This window comes from Chaetura pelagica, unplaced genomic scaffold (genome assembly GCF_000747805.2).
Source record: "Chaetura pelagica isolate M959 unplaced genomic scaffold, ChaPel_1.0 scaffold613, whole genome shotgun sequence".
Lineage (NCBI taxonomy): Eukaryota > Metazoa > Chordata > Aves > Apodiformes > Apodidae > Chaetura > Chaetura pelagica.
In genome coordinates this window covers 97328-109529 of record NW_009952571.1, presented here as the reverse complement: position 1 = coordinate 109529, position 12202 = coordinate 97328, and the positions used below count along the sequence as shown (strand labels likewise).

The 12202-nt window shown below is 48.3% G+C and overlaps 1 protein-coding gene across 1 annotated transcript in view; it reads right to left on the bottom strand.

The window, feature by feature from the left end:
* The window catches only part of PLCB2 (phospholipase C, beta 2), a 39277-nt gene extending 29200 nt beyond the window's left edge, over window positions 1-10077 (bottom strand). Inside the window, exons 1-3 of the mRNA XM_009993544.1 lie at window positions 9994-10077; window positions 5889-5966; window positions 3546-3614 (exon numbers count right to left, since the gene is read on the bottom strand). Coding sequence (XP_009991846.1) covers window positions 3546-3614; window positions 5889-5966; window positions 9994-10077 — 231 coding nt within the window. The remainder of the gene's footprint in view (window positions 1-3545; window positions 3615-5888; window positions 5967-9993) is intronic.
* Window positions 10078-12202: the final 2125 nt, after the last annotated feature.

Sequence of the window (12202 nt, the reverse complement as noted above, 5' to 3'; positions counted from 1 at the left end):
GAGAGGACGGAAAGAGAGGCTTGATTTGTTACTGGTACTATCCAAAGCTCTCCCCACAGCTGTCCTCTTGTTCTCCTTGTCTTAAAACCAGGCCTTCCTCCCCCACTTTTGATCAAGGAAAAATGTAACAGTTCATATTCATTTCAGCAGTTATACCCCACAACCATTCCCAGTCCACATTCTGTCTCAGGGGACACAGCACCCTCTGCACTCTGCTGCCTGTCACCTCCAGCACATCTCCTCTGCTTCATCACACCAGGTTTTCATTTTTGTACCTCTCTGTAATGAGGCATCAGCTGTAGCTGTCCTCTGTGCAGGGAGTGTTGATGCACTCCAAGGAATTTTCACTGCTTTCTGCATTCCTCTGAAAAAACTGTGTTCTCAGGAAAGCCAAATGAATACATAGCTGAGGGCTGTAGAAGTACCATACCCAAAACAGCCAGGTGTCCATAAGAAATTTCCAGGACTGGATGGCACTTCTCTCCCACCTTTTGGGTTCCATTGCCAGTTCAGTGCCCACACAAGACCTCCTATCACCCCCTAAGCAAAAGCTGCATAAAGAGCCAGCCTAGTGCATTTTACTTCATGTTGCCATAGAAATGGCAGAGAATTCCCTGAAATAAAAAGTAGACTTATTGTAAACGGGTCTCTCTGAAATGCAGAGTTCAAAAAGCATTTGGGATTTTCACAGCAGAGGTTGTCATCAAATGCATCTCTTCTGCCTGCTGAGGACACTTAATAAATCACTTAGTGCTTGACCTCTGTTTTGTTTCTTGTAACAAAAGAGCTGCAGACAATTCCCAGGACTGTAAAATCCTGTCCCTGGCCCATTACAATGGCTGGACCACAACAGCTACACCAGATCAGATCACAAATCCATCCAGATGGATCCATCCTTCTTGTCCTGATTTTTTAAACTCAGGTAGGTGTTCACAACTTGTGCAGGATGGGATCCCTTGGTGCAGGGACACAAGGTGTACAAAGCAGCACCTCCTCCTGCTGACCCTGCCTCTGGAAAATTCCACTTGATGTGTAGCTCTGACACAGGGAGAAACACTGAGTAGCTGCCTTCTGCTCACCTTCCCCATTCAGCCCCTGGTTTTACAGCACTCCGCAATACTCCTCCACATTCGCCTCATTATTTTTTGCCAGCCTACAGTCCTTGCCTACTCAGATGCTCTTCTGACAACAGCCACTTCATTCTTTAATTCATCTTGCTGCTCTTCTCTACCTTTTTCAGTTGCCTCATTGGATATGAAGACACTGGAAATGCACAGAAAGATGGGTGCATTCAGGGTGTACAGAAGGGCATGCTTTCTTAATTCTTTCCTTAGAATTCCTAACATACAACTTACTTTTTGAGCAAACACTACTGAACACAGAGTTGGTATTTTTATGGATTTATCCTCCCCTCAAGATCTTGTTTCTGAGTAGCAAGTCAGCTCAGAGCCTGTTGTTACACAGGGTTAGGATTGGGGTTTTCTTCTGTGTGCATTGTCTGATTTTTATCTGTACTAAACCTTTATCAGTTATTAAATCATCCAGTCAAACAGCGTTTCAACATCTTTCTACACACCAGCCCACATTTTACTGCCCCAAATAATTTGGTACCACTGGCAAATTCTGTCCTGTCTCCACACACCTCTTTTGCAGATCACACTGAACACAGTGTCACAGGCACAAGCACTGATCCTTCTGGGAGTGCCAGCATGTTTCTCCTGGTAGCGACCAATTAGTTTTCGTTAACTAATTGCTAAAATCTAGAATGTTTTTCTCCATCTTGGCTGCTGCCACCAGAAGGACACCCATCTGTGGCCTTAGTACTGACACCATTGATTTATAATCTATAACAAAGCTGAATTCATGTTATAAACAGGCTGCTCCTGGAAGTTTTAACAAGCTAGAAAACAGTACCTCAAGCCTCTCCTTTACATTGGTCTTTCCCTTGCTGCATTCTGTCTGGAGTGCAGCACCTATCTCTCCAAATATTTTATTCTCCCAAGAAAAACAGAACATTTCTGAGAGCTTTTTTCCAAATGTGATTCCCACAGAACAAGCTGCAGACAAAGTTTGATGCCTGTTGAAAACTCCCAATAGGTTTCATTCTAACGACTTTCCAAGAAGCACTGCAGTTTCTCAGAAGGAATTGTGAAAGCTGGGTGCTGTTCTGGAGCTCTGCCGGGCTTTTAGCACCCACCTCATAATGGTCTTTTGAGAAACACCAGTGGTGGGGAGCTGAGCAGTCATTTTCAGAGCACTATTAAGAAAACAGACGTGCTACTTGCGCAAAGAGGCTGCTGGAGTCCCTCAGTATAGATTGCAAAATCAGCCCTTTGCATTAGGCTGAGGATCACCTCTCTTACCATATGGAGCCATTCTCTTTATGCCTTTGTTTCCTTTTCACATTCTAGCTTTCCTTCATTTTTCTGCATGCCTTTTCCATACATGGAAAAGTTAAAAACAAACAAAAAACAGTCCCAGAAGAAAGTCCTAACAAGGACAACTTTGCTGCAGGAAGCCTAAATTATAACTGAAACCGAGAACAAAGCCATCATCATGTGCTTCCCTTAGTCTGCCACCCTGCAAGCACACAATTTTAAATTATTTGAGGAGAAAAAAAAAAAAAAAGAAAATAGTTTTTTGAAACTACATTTTCTTCCCTTTAAAGGAAAAAAGGAACACCCAACACACACTGTGTTGGAATCTCACTGTAACTACAGGTTTGTGGCTGCCTTGACCCAGCCTGTGCATCTCTGTACAAGAGAGCAGCTCTGCTGACTCAGTCCAGAAACATCACCAGTCTCCTGCAGGACTGCCCAGAGGAGCTCAGTGACCCTAAGGGGCAGGCCAAGATTAAAGCTGGCCAGAGGCACAGCAGGGGGTGGAGGGGGACACAGTCACTCTGCATAACAGCACATGGCTCTTCTGGAAGGCACTTGGGAGTGGAGCTGCTGATTTCCTGGCTTTCTGACTTCGTCTCTCCAACAAGCCCATATACCTACCTCAGTCTGGATGTGCCTTTCCTTTGGGTGCACAGAGGACCCAGGGCAGTTCAGGGACAAGAGTAAATATGGCTTTTCTATATTTACAGAGTTGTGATGTAGAATCACTAAATCCCAGACTGGTTTGGGTTGGAAGGGACCTTAGAAATTCATATAGCTACAACCTCCCTGCCATGGATGGGCCGGGACACCTCCCACTAGACCAGATTGCTCAAAGTCCCATCCAATCTCTCCTTGAATGGGGCATCCACAGCTTCCCTGGACAACCTGTCTCAGTGCCTCACCAACCTCACACAAAAAAATGTCTTTCTAGCACCTAACCTAAATCTCTTCCAGTTTAAAGACCCTTGTCCTATCACCATGTGTCCTTGGAAAAAGTCCCTCCCCAGCTTTCCTGTAGGCCTCTTCTTGTAAGGAGAAAAGATCCTCTCCACCTTCCTGTAGCAGAACCCCAGGATGAACTGCCCCAGCCTATGCCAAAGCCCAAGGCAACCTGAGCCTTTCCCACATGAACAACCAGCAGAAATGACACTGTGCACTCACCTTGGGAATCTTCGCAAATCGCCCTACTCGGGTATCTCGGATGCTGGTTATATCCAAAATTTCCATTTCCTACAACAGAATAAGGACAAGGTAGATGAAGAAAAGATAAAGGAGTAAGGAAAGAGCCCCCCAAAGCTGCAGAGCAGGTCTCAGTCAGTGCCCTTGGCTGGGGAAGAGCCCTCCTGCCAGGAGAAGGTGGGCAGGGGAGCAAGGGCTGCCGAGGTGCGGAGCTGGAGGGTGGGCTGGGTGGCACAGAGGTGGCAGTGGCTGCAGAAGCCTTCTCTTCAGAGGGAGGCCAGAGGCTTGGTGGGGATGGCTGTGACAGGGAGGGCATGACATGGACACAGGTTTGCATTGGGACACTCCACTCCAGTTACAGTCCATGTGTCAACACAACTCACTGATGCTCTCAGCCTGTCTGTTGCCTCTACACACCTAACACAGAGCAGCTGAGCTGGAAGGCAAGGCAGGACCCCTCTTCCTAGGTCCCTCCCAGCAGACCTTCACCTACTCTGTTCAGAGGCAATTCCCATGGAGGACATTCCACAGCCTTCCCTAGGCAGCCCACTCCACGTCCTCATTTCTGGCTAGTTGTCATGTTTATTTTGTTTGTTCTTTTAATATCCAACCTGAATTTCCTTCCTCTGTTACTAATTTATCTCCTCACCACGGATCTGGAGAACAAATTATACTTGTTGCAGCAGATAATACTATTTTCCAAGATCACAATAAGGAACAATGTGGATACCATGTCTTCTGGCTGTATCCCCATTTTATTGTCAAGCAGAGTGGAAATTTCACTCCTAATCCCACTCCTTTCTGAATCCCTAGTGCAAAAGCAGTGCAGTTTTCCTTCCTTGCTGTTCATGACAAGCAGATCTTAGGAGGACTCAGCCAAAGATTAGTAAGCCACACAAATTCAAGAGAAACTATTAACCATATCACACCATGCTCTGTATCAGACCACCTCTGGTCCCTGGTGGCTGTGCTCATGCCAGTCTGCACGACTGCATGGCTGCCCCAGCTCCCTCTGAAGCCAGCATTTGCCCACCACCCATCCTGCTGCCTCACACTGCAGATTCCCTCAGAGAACAGGAAAGACAAGGATGTAAAACAGGCTGGTGCTCCACAGTTTATTTTAGGTGCTAATCACGGACATTTTCCAGGAATATGAGCCCACCTCTGGTCTGGGTTTCCTCACATCCACTATGCTTCTGTAACCCAGCCCCTTTTCCAGGTAGTTAAATCCCTCATACTACTCAGCCAGTGAAACATCTCTTTTGATGGGTACAGGTCCCCTTGGCCCATCTTACGTTATCTCCTCCAGTGCTACCACTTCCTCCTGCTGTCTGGCTGGAACCCTTACAGCAAAAATTCCACCACCAGGAACGGAGCTTGGAAGGAGAATGTGAGTAGCAGAGAGGGCTGAAAGCAGAGCACATCTTCTAGAGCGATGTGACAGGCCCCAGCCTGATGACACTGTGTTCTGGGGACATACAGCTGTATGGCAGGGCCTTGTCCCCACCGACACGGCACCATCTTCTGAGAAGGCAAAGGTCACCAAAACACATCAGGTCTCTGGCCAGGCACCATGCAGGACTATCGTCTGTCTCTTTATCTACCATGCCTCTTCAGCATGTAGGTCACAGGGAGGAAGTAGAGCTGAACCACAGCTCTGCTCTGGAAAGCAGAAGTAAGCCCAGCTTTCCACCTCCAGTCAGCCAGATCTCTCCACCCCTTGTTGCTACTCATCAGCAAGGAACTGAATTATCTTTCCTAATCTTCTTGTCTCCCTCTCTCCTCCAGCAGCCCTAGCATCCTGTGCTTTACTTCTGACAGTGTGCAAACCCCCGTGGCCTGACAGGAGCACAACTTGCCTAGCAAACTTGAGGTAGTCTTTACATCACTACGGTCACTGCTTTGGTTTTTTTGTCATTAACATTTCTAAAACCCCAACAAGTCAGTTAATTACAACACAGGCTGCATGAGGTGCACGTTAGCAGAAGGTGCACACATTTAATGGCATACATCTAGGTGTTTTCTTTCCAACTGCACCACTGTACTGTTGGAAGAATCCTTTAGGATGCTAGGTAACAGGGACATGGATGTTGCTGCTCTCTGGGAAGACGCTTAATTTCCTGCTCTTTCCTGGAACTCTGAAGAAAGACAAATCTGCCACTGAATAAGCATGAGGCTCCCAGGTCCTTAGTGGGGAGTTTCTTGTTCAGTGGCACATGTGGTAGTTTGCTCCTGAGTGCAGGACTCCAGCACTTATGGTGTTTTAGTCTCACACAAACTTGAACTGCCTATTTGGAGACCAAGCTGTGCAGTCTCAGCACTTACCTTGTTCTGATGGGTCCAGTATAAGTAAAAGCCCTTTGGATCCACCCGAAGAATCACAGGAGAAGCACTTGCTGTCTCCTGACAAACAAAACCAGAAGAAAGGAGATTAGCACCTTATGTGACTTGGAGAGCCCATCATGGGACATCAGGTTCCCAGTTCAAATATAGACTCAGCTGGGTGAATCATGCTCTGTGATTTATGGAAATGAACCAGCTGACTTTAATACACCTCCAGAGTAACAGTGTGAGGCAATGGAAGCTGATCTCTGCTGAAGCCTGAGTCTTACCTAACACTGTGCATTTAGCTAGAAGAGTAGTGATGGATAATGCTGATTGGCACAGATCTTGTTCCCAGACTAGCTCCCTGAGCACATGGCCACAAGCCACGACGAGCAGAACAGGCACTCTAGTACTACTGCTGAGTACTGTGCCATGTTGCTAGATTAAGCTTATCTCCTACCAAGCAGCTCTCCTGCAAGCAGGACAAGGGTGAAATGAGGACTGCTGACAGCTGGTCTCCTGATCAGAGACATGGACAGTGGCATGGGGCAGGCAGACTCTCCTATGGGGTGGCTCCTGGCAACAAAGAAAATAGTGAATTCTAACAGAAGATGGTCTGGCAGCCCAACTGGCTGCTGCTCACATTATGGAGTTCAACTCTAGGGCAGACAGCAAGCCTTGCCTGGCAAAATCCTGTAATCCATCATCTTTAGATATAGAAATATTTTTGCTTCTACTACAAGGGCTAAGAGTCAGCATACAACCAAATCTATGTGCATCTGCTCCCTTTAAGAGGTCAGCTGTTCCATTGTGCCCTTCCAGAGGTTTTGAAAGGGTTTCCAAGCAAATCAAACCATCATCCATAAAGTAGAACTCTACCTCTTTAGTTTGTTTGGCAGCCCAGCTTGCTGGGTGCCAAACAAAGCATAGCAGAATTGATCCTTACCCCAAGAAGCTGCAAATAACTCAGTGGGACAGGTCAGAACAGTCCTGCCTGTCAGAGATCCTACTGCATTCTCCCCTCTAGAGAAGACACTACAAATGCTGGCCAAGGTGAAGGCAGTATAGATAGAGTGTATTTTCCATTTTTTCAAGAAACTGTTGGGTCCAATGAAGGCTCCAGTCCACTCCCATACTATACAGTAATGTAAGGAGCCAGTCTGACCTGCCTTCTTTCCTTTGCATGAAGTTCAGAACTGTCACCAACAGCATGGTCAGGTCGCTTCAAAGAGTGAGACACAACAACACTGGCCCATGACCTCTGGAGAACAGCAATCCTGTAGCCTGGAGCTCTTGCCATCATCCTTCACAGCCTGCTCCAAATGTGGAGTGGGAGAGCATGAGGAGATGGAGCAACGTGACCAGAGCTGCCCACTTGTGGAGGAGGCTTTTGTTACTGTTGGAGGCCAAGTCTGTAAACTACTTAGTAACTACAGGCAACATTTTAGGAATGTTTACAAATCTGTAAACCTTAGCGGAAAATCCACACAGGATTTTCAGCTCCCTAACTTCCTAATTTAGGAAGAAATTCTTCACTATAAGGGTGGTGAGGAACTGGAATTGGTTGCCCAGGGAGGTTGTTGATGCCCCTTCCCTGGAGGTTTTTAAGGCCAGGTTGGACGAGGTTTTGTGCAACCTTATCTAGTTGTGGGGTTCCCTGCTCATGGCAGGGGATTTGGACTACTACAAGGGCTAAGAGTCAGCATACAACCAAATCTATGTGCATCTGCTCCCTTTAAGAGGTCAGCTGTTCCATTGTGCCCTTCCAGAGGTTTTGAAAGGGTTTCCAAGCAAATCAAACCATCATCCATAAAGTAGAACTCTACCTCTTTAGTTTGTTTGGCAGCCCAGCTTGCTGGGTGCCAAACAAAGCATAGCAGAATTGATCCTTACCCCAAGAAGCTGCAAATAACTCAGTGGGACAGGTCAGAACAGTCCTGCCTGTCAGAGATCCTACTGCATTCTCCCCTCTAGAGAAGACACTACAAATGCTGGCCAAGGTGAAGGCAGTATAGATAGAGTGTATTTTCCATTTTTTCAAGAAACTGTTGGGTCCAATGAAGGCTCCAGTCCACTCCCATACTATACAGTAATGTAAGGAGCCAGTCTGACCTGCCTTCTTTCCTTTGCATGAAGTTCAGAACTGTCACCAACAGCATGGTCAGGTCGCTTCAAAGAGTGAGACACAACAACACTGGCCCATGACCTCTGGAGAACAGCAATCCTGTAGCCTGGAGCTCTTGCCATCATCCTTCACAGCCTGCTCCAAATGTGGAGTGGGAGAGCATGAGGAGATGGAGCAACGTGACCAGAGCTGCCCACTTGTGGAGGAGGCTTTTGTTACTGTTGGAGGCCAAGTCTGTAAACTACTTAGTAACTACAGGCAACATTTTAGGGATGTTTACAAATCTGTAAACCTTAGCGGAAAATCCACACAGGATTTTCAGCTCCCTAACTTCCTAATTTAGGAAGAAATTCTTCACTATAAGGGTGGTGAGGAACTGGAATTGGTTGCCCAGGGAGGTTGTTGATGCCCCTTCCCTGGAGGTTTTTAAGGCCAGGTTGGACGAGGTTTTGTGCAACCTTATCTAGTTGTGGGGTTCCCTGCTCATGGCAGGGGATTTGGAACTTGATGATCTTTTAGGTCCCTTCCAACCCTAATAATTCTAACTCCAATGGTTGCAGCAACAAATAACACTTGGTGGGTTTTGGAGGCCCAACTGGACTCATCTTTTGTTTCAAGGGAATCAAACTATCCCAGGAATTCCCAGTGAAGTTCTTAACAGCCTCAAGTTTTTGAGAAAGTGCTCTCCAAGGACTGAGCACAGAAGGTCAGCAGCAATTTTAGACACATTTGGCTACCGCTATTCTCAGAAACCAAATCCTTGTTCAAATTCAAAGCAGTCACAAGTGCACACTGTAGTTTCCACTGTACCCTGGTGTCATCCCCTTTATGTCCAGCTACTGGAATCACTGCCCAGTGATAATCCAGCCTGTATCCCTCAGCATCCATCCGTTCTGTCAGCTGCATATGACATTGCTTTCTCATTTCTCAGTGCTGCTGGACCACTGCACACAAGTGATCTACCTCCCACGTGCTGCCTTGGGACCCGAAACTCTATTCCAGCCTTATGCCCACAAAAATAAGCACTGATCCCTCCTGCACTGCTGCTGGAGGCTCCTTCCAACACATCACGTTTGCGACATCACATCAAATGTTTCCCTTGGATCTTGGTGAATAATCATAACCTGGCCTGACCCCCGTTTCATCAGCATTCATGCTCATACTCCAGACAAAAATGGATGTGCAGCTGCTGTCCCCTTGTTCAGGTATGTGGATGTTAGGGGAAATATTCTTTCCTCTCCTTGGTGAGTGAGGAGGGGAACTATTACATTTCAATTAACTTCTCTTCCACTGTTCCACACTTTCTTCCCCTCACAATGAACAGCAACAGACTGCAAACCAGGTGTTTTGAAGATACAAGAGGACACCATGTTGAAGAGAGAAGCAGCTTTCTGCAGCACCCTCCCAGGCTCCAGCACCGTCAAGTGCTCCTCAGCCACTGCGTGCTTGGTAGCTCCAGGAGCCAGAAGCCAGGCAGGAGTGGGAGGACATGGCTCACCCTCTCCATGCCAGAACGGGGCCATAAGAGGAAGCAACTTGGAGCCTGATTTCCTCTCTATCTGCAAAGCATGGAGCGTCTGCTCAGCTCTAGAGTGAATCCTGTCCCACAGGCTGCTCCATGCTGTCCAAAGGCAACGTGTGCTCCTGGCCTGAGGAGGCTCCAGGCAGTGACTACTGCCTTCCTGATGGGGTCCTGCACCTGAGGAGTCGCCCACACAGACCCAGTGGCATGCTCCAGGTATCACCATCCTTCACAGAAACAAGAGGTGCAGAGGACACGTCACCAGCCTCCAACACACACCCTTTGTTTTTACCCCTCCACTCTCCACTTCACTCTCCTGGCCCAAACACAGCTGCACTCAGGTACAACACACAGTGTCCCATCCCCTCCATGAAGACACATTCCCAGCCTGACCAGAGCACAGCACCTGCCCTGCCACCACTCATACAATCTAACAAAGCAAAAACCTCAGTACTCACATCATCCCATTTGATGAAGCGCTCACCCTTGGACAAATACTCCTTCACCTCCGGCGGCTGCAGGACAGGGGTAAGCATTGACATTCTGTCCTGCAGATGTGCTCTTCAGCCACCAGAAGCAACAGCAGCTGCACAGTCTGCTCCTCCTTGGCCCCCTCTCCTCTATCTCTGCCTCTCACATGGCAGGGCTGTCTGCCATTGCCACTGTTGGCATCAGGAAGCAAACAGCCTCTTATATCCCAGCCAAATTTAGGAGGGGCAGGGGCAGGCAGGCGAGGACCGATGAATCTGCATTGTAAATCAACAGCTCTCCAAGCTCGCACAGGGAGCTCAGCCCAAGGTCACTGAGAGGAAAGCCTGGGCTGGGCTGGGCTGGGCTGCCCACGCCGGCCGACCCGTCCCGCAGGCTCCCCGGGAGGGACCTGCTCCCTGCTCCTCGGAGCTGCTCGAGGCGCACGGTTCCCAGCACTTCCGCAGCTGAACTTCCTGAAATGTTCTCTTTGAAGCGCAGGCATTGCCAGCCGACGCTCAAACTATCTCAGCAGATGTAGTCACGGAGCAGCTCAGGCTCTGGCTACAAGCAGACTGCCCCCTTCATGCGAGGGGCCAAATATCATGTAAAATGAACTTATGCCTTGCTCTTTACAGGCTCCATTTCTGGGGCCACTTGCTCACTGTCCAGCCTTAAACTTTTTTCCTTTTTCTGATGGGTTCTTCTGAGTGTCATCCTGAACAGTGAGCCAGACCAGCAGAGCAGATGGAAATTCCACCAACAGATGAAATAAAACGTTCACAAGAGTCCCCAGGAACTCCAATATTCTCCAGATTCACTTGGGTCTGCCATGGATGCTCTGGCAACACGAAATGAGAGAGGTGTGTAAGGTGGGGGTTAGAATGAAGAAGCTGCAGGGAGTGACAGAAAGTAGAACAGAAGGTAGATGGCAAACAGGGCAAAAACAAGTCCCAGCTCCTGACCTTGGGACAAAGGAATTATGTGTGGACAGCTAGGGAAGAAAGGTGGCACAGGAGCACTGGTTTGGGAAGAGGACTGACGTGAGCAAGGTTAATTTCAGTCAAAAAGTCAGAGTCCTACAGTTAACAGAAGTGGAGATAACTGTGCTACATGTGCTATACTAAGGATTCTCAGCCACACGGTGGCAGCTGTGGCTGCTTGGCATCAGGGCTGAGATTCAGGACATAGGAATCCATCCCCTCCAGCCTCATCACCAAGCCACATTTGTGATATTAAGCTTCCTTTGCATGTGAGTCAGTGACACATGACAGCCAGCTGAGACTGGGGCAATCCAGGTCCAGCCAAGACAGCATCACCAGGACCCCCCTTCAGAGAACACTGTTCTGCCAAAGCAGCAGGTGACAGGGCCTGCTCAGATCCCAAAGGCTGAGCTGAATGCACTCATGGACGTCAACAGCCTGGGACTTGGCACAAGTGCCAGTGAAATGCCAAGCATTGCTGGGCGGGTTTTGTTCTCTGTGCTTTTCTTGTAAGCAGCTTAGGAACAGCCCCTGATATGGAGGAAGGCCATGGGAGCACAGGAAGCTCCAGTGAGGAGTTTTCTCCACTGTCACCTGATCTCTTCTGCAAGGCCAGAACAGTTTCAGGGCTGCGTGACTTTAAGTTAGGGAGCAGCTATGGAAAGGATAAAGAGCTTCCATCTCACTTAGAAGTGCTGCAGTCCTCCCATCCTCTGCAACACAGAACATTCTGATGGAAAGCCCTGGAGGTCCCAATGGGGAAGAAGGCGGGATGAGCTTTGCCAGCTGGTCCTGCCAAGAGCAGAGGAACTGCAGGTGAGACTAGGCAGTCACAGCCACAGGTTCCAGTGGCCTGTCTGGTATTTAGCTCAGCTACCATCATCACTTCATGAGCCATGTCTGCTTCCTGCCAGAACCAGAGCCTCTGGAAAGGCTGTTCTGTCCTGCATTCTGTCAGATCTGGGTATTCAACACCTTTGTCTCATCAACAAATCTGAGCTATGCAAGAATCCTGCTGCAGCTTAACTTGCCTGTCACTCATGGTAGCTTTCCCTAAGGGATAAAACAATAAATCTCAAAACACTCAAACCAAAGGTGAAGAGCAGTGAGCACACTAACAGCTGTCCCAGGAGGCTGCATGGCATCAGCTGCCACCATCCCCACTTGCACAGAGAAGCTCACAAAGCTGAAGCTCACTTCCTTTTGCATAACCCAG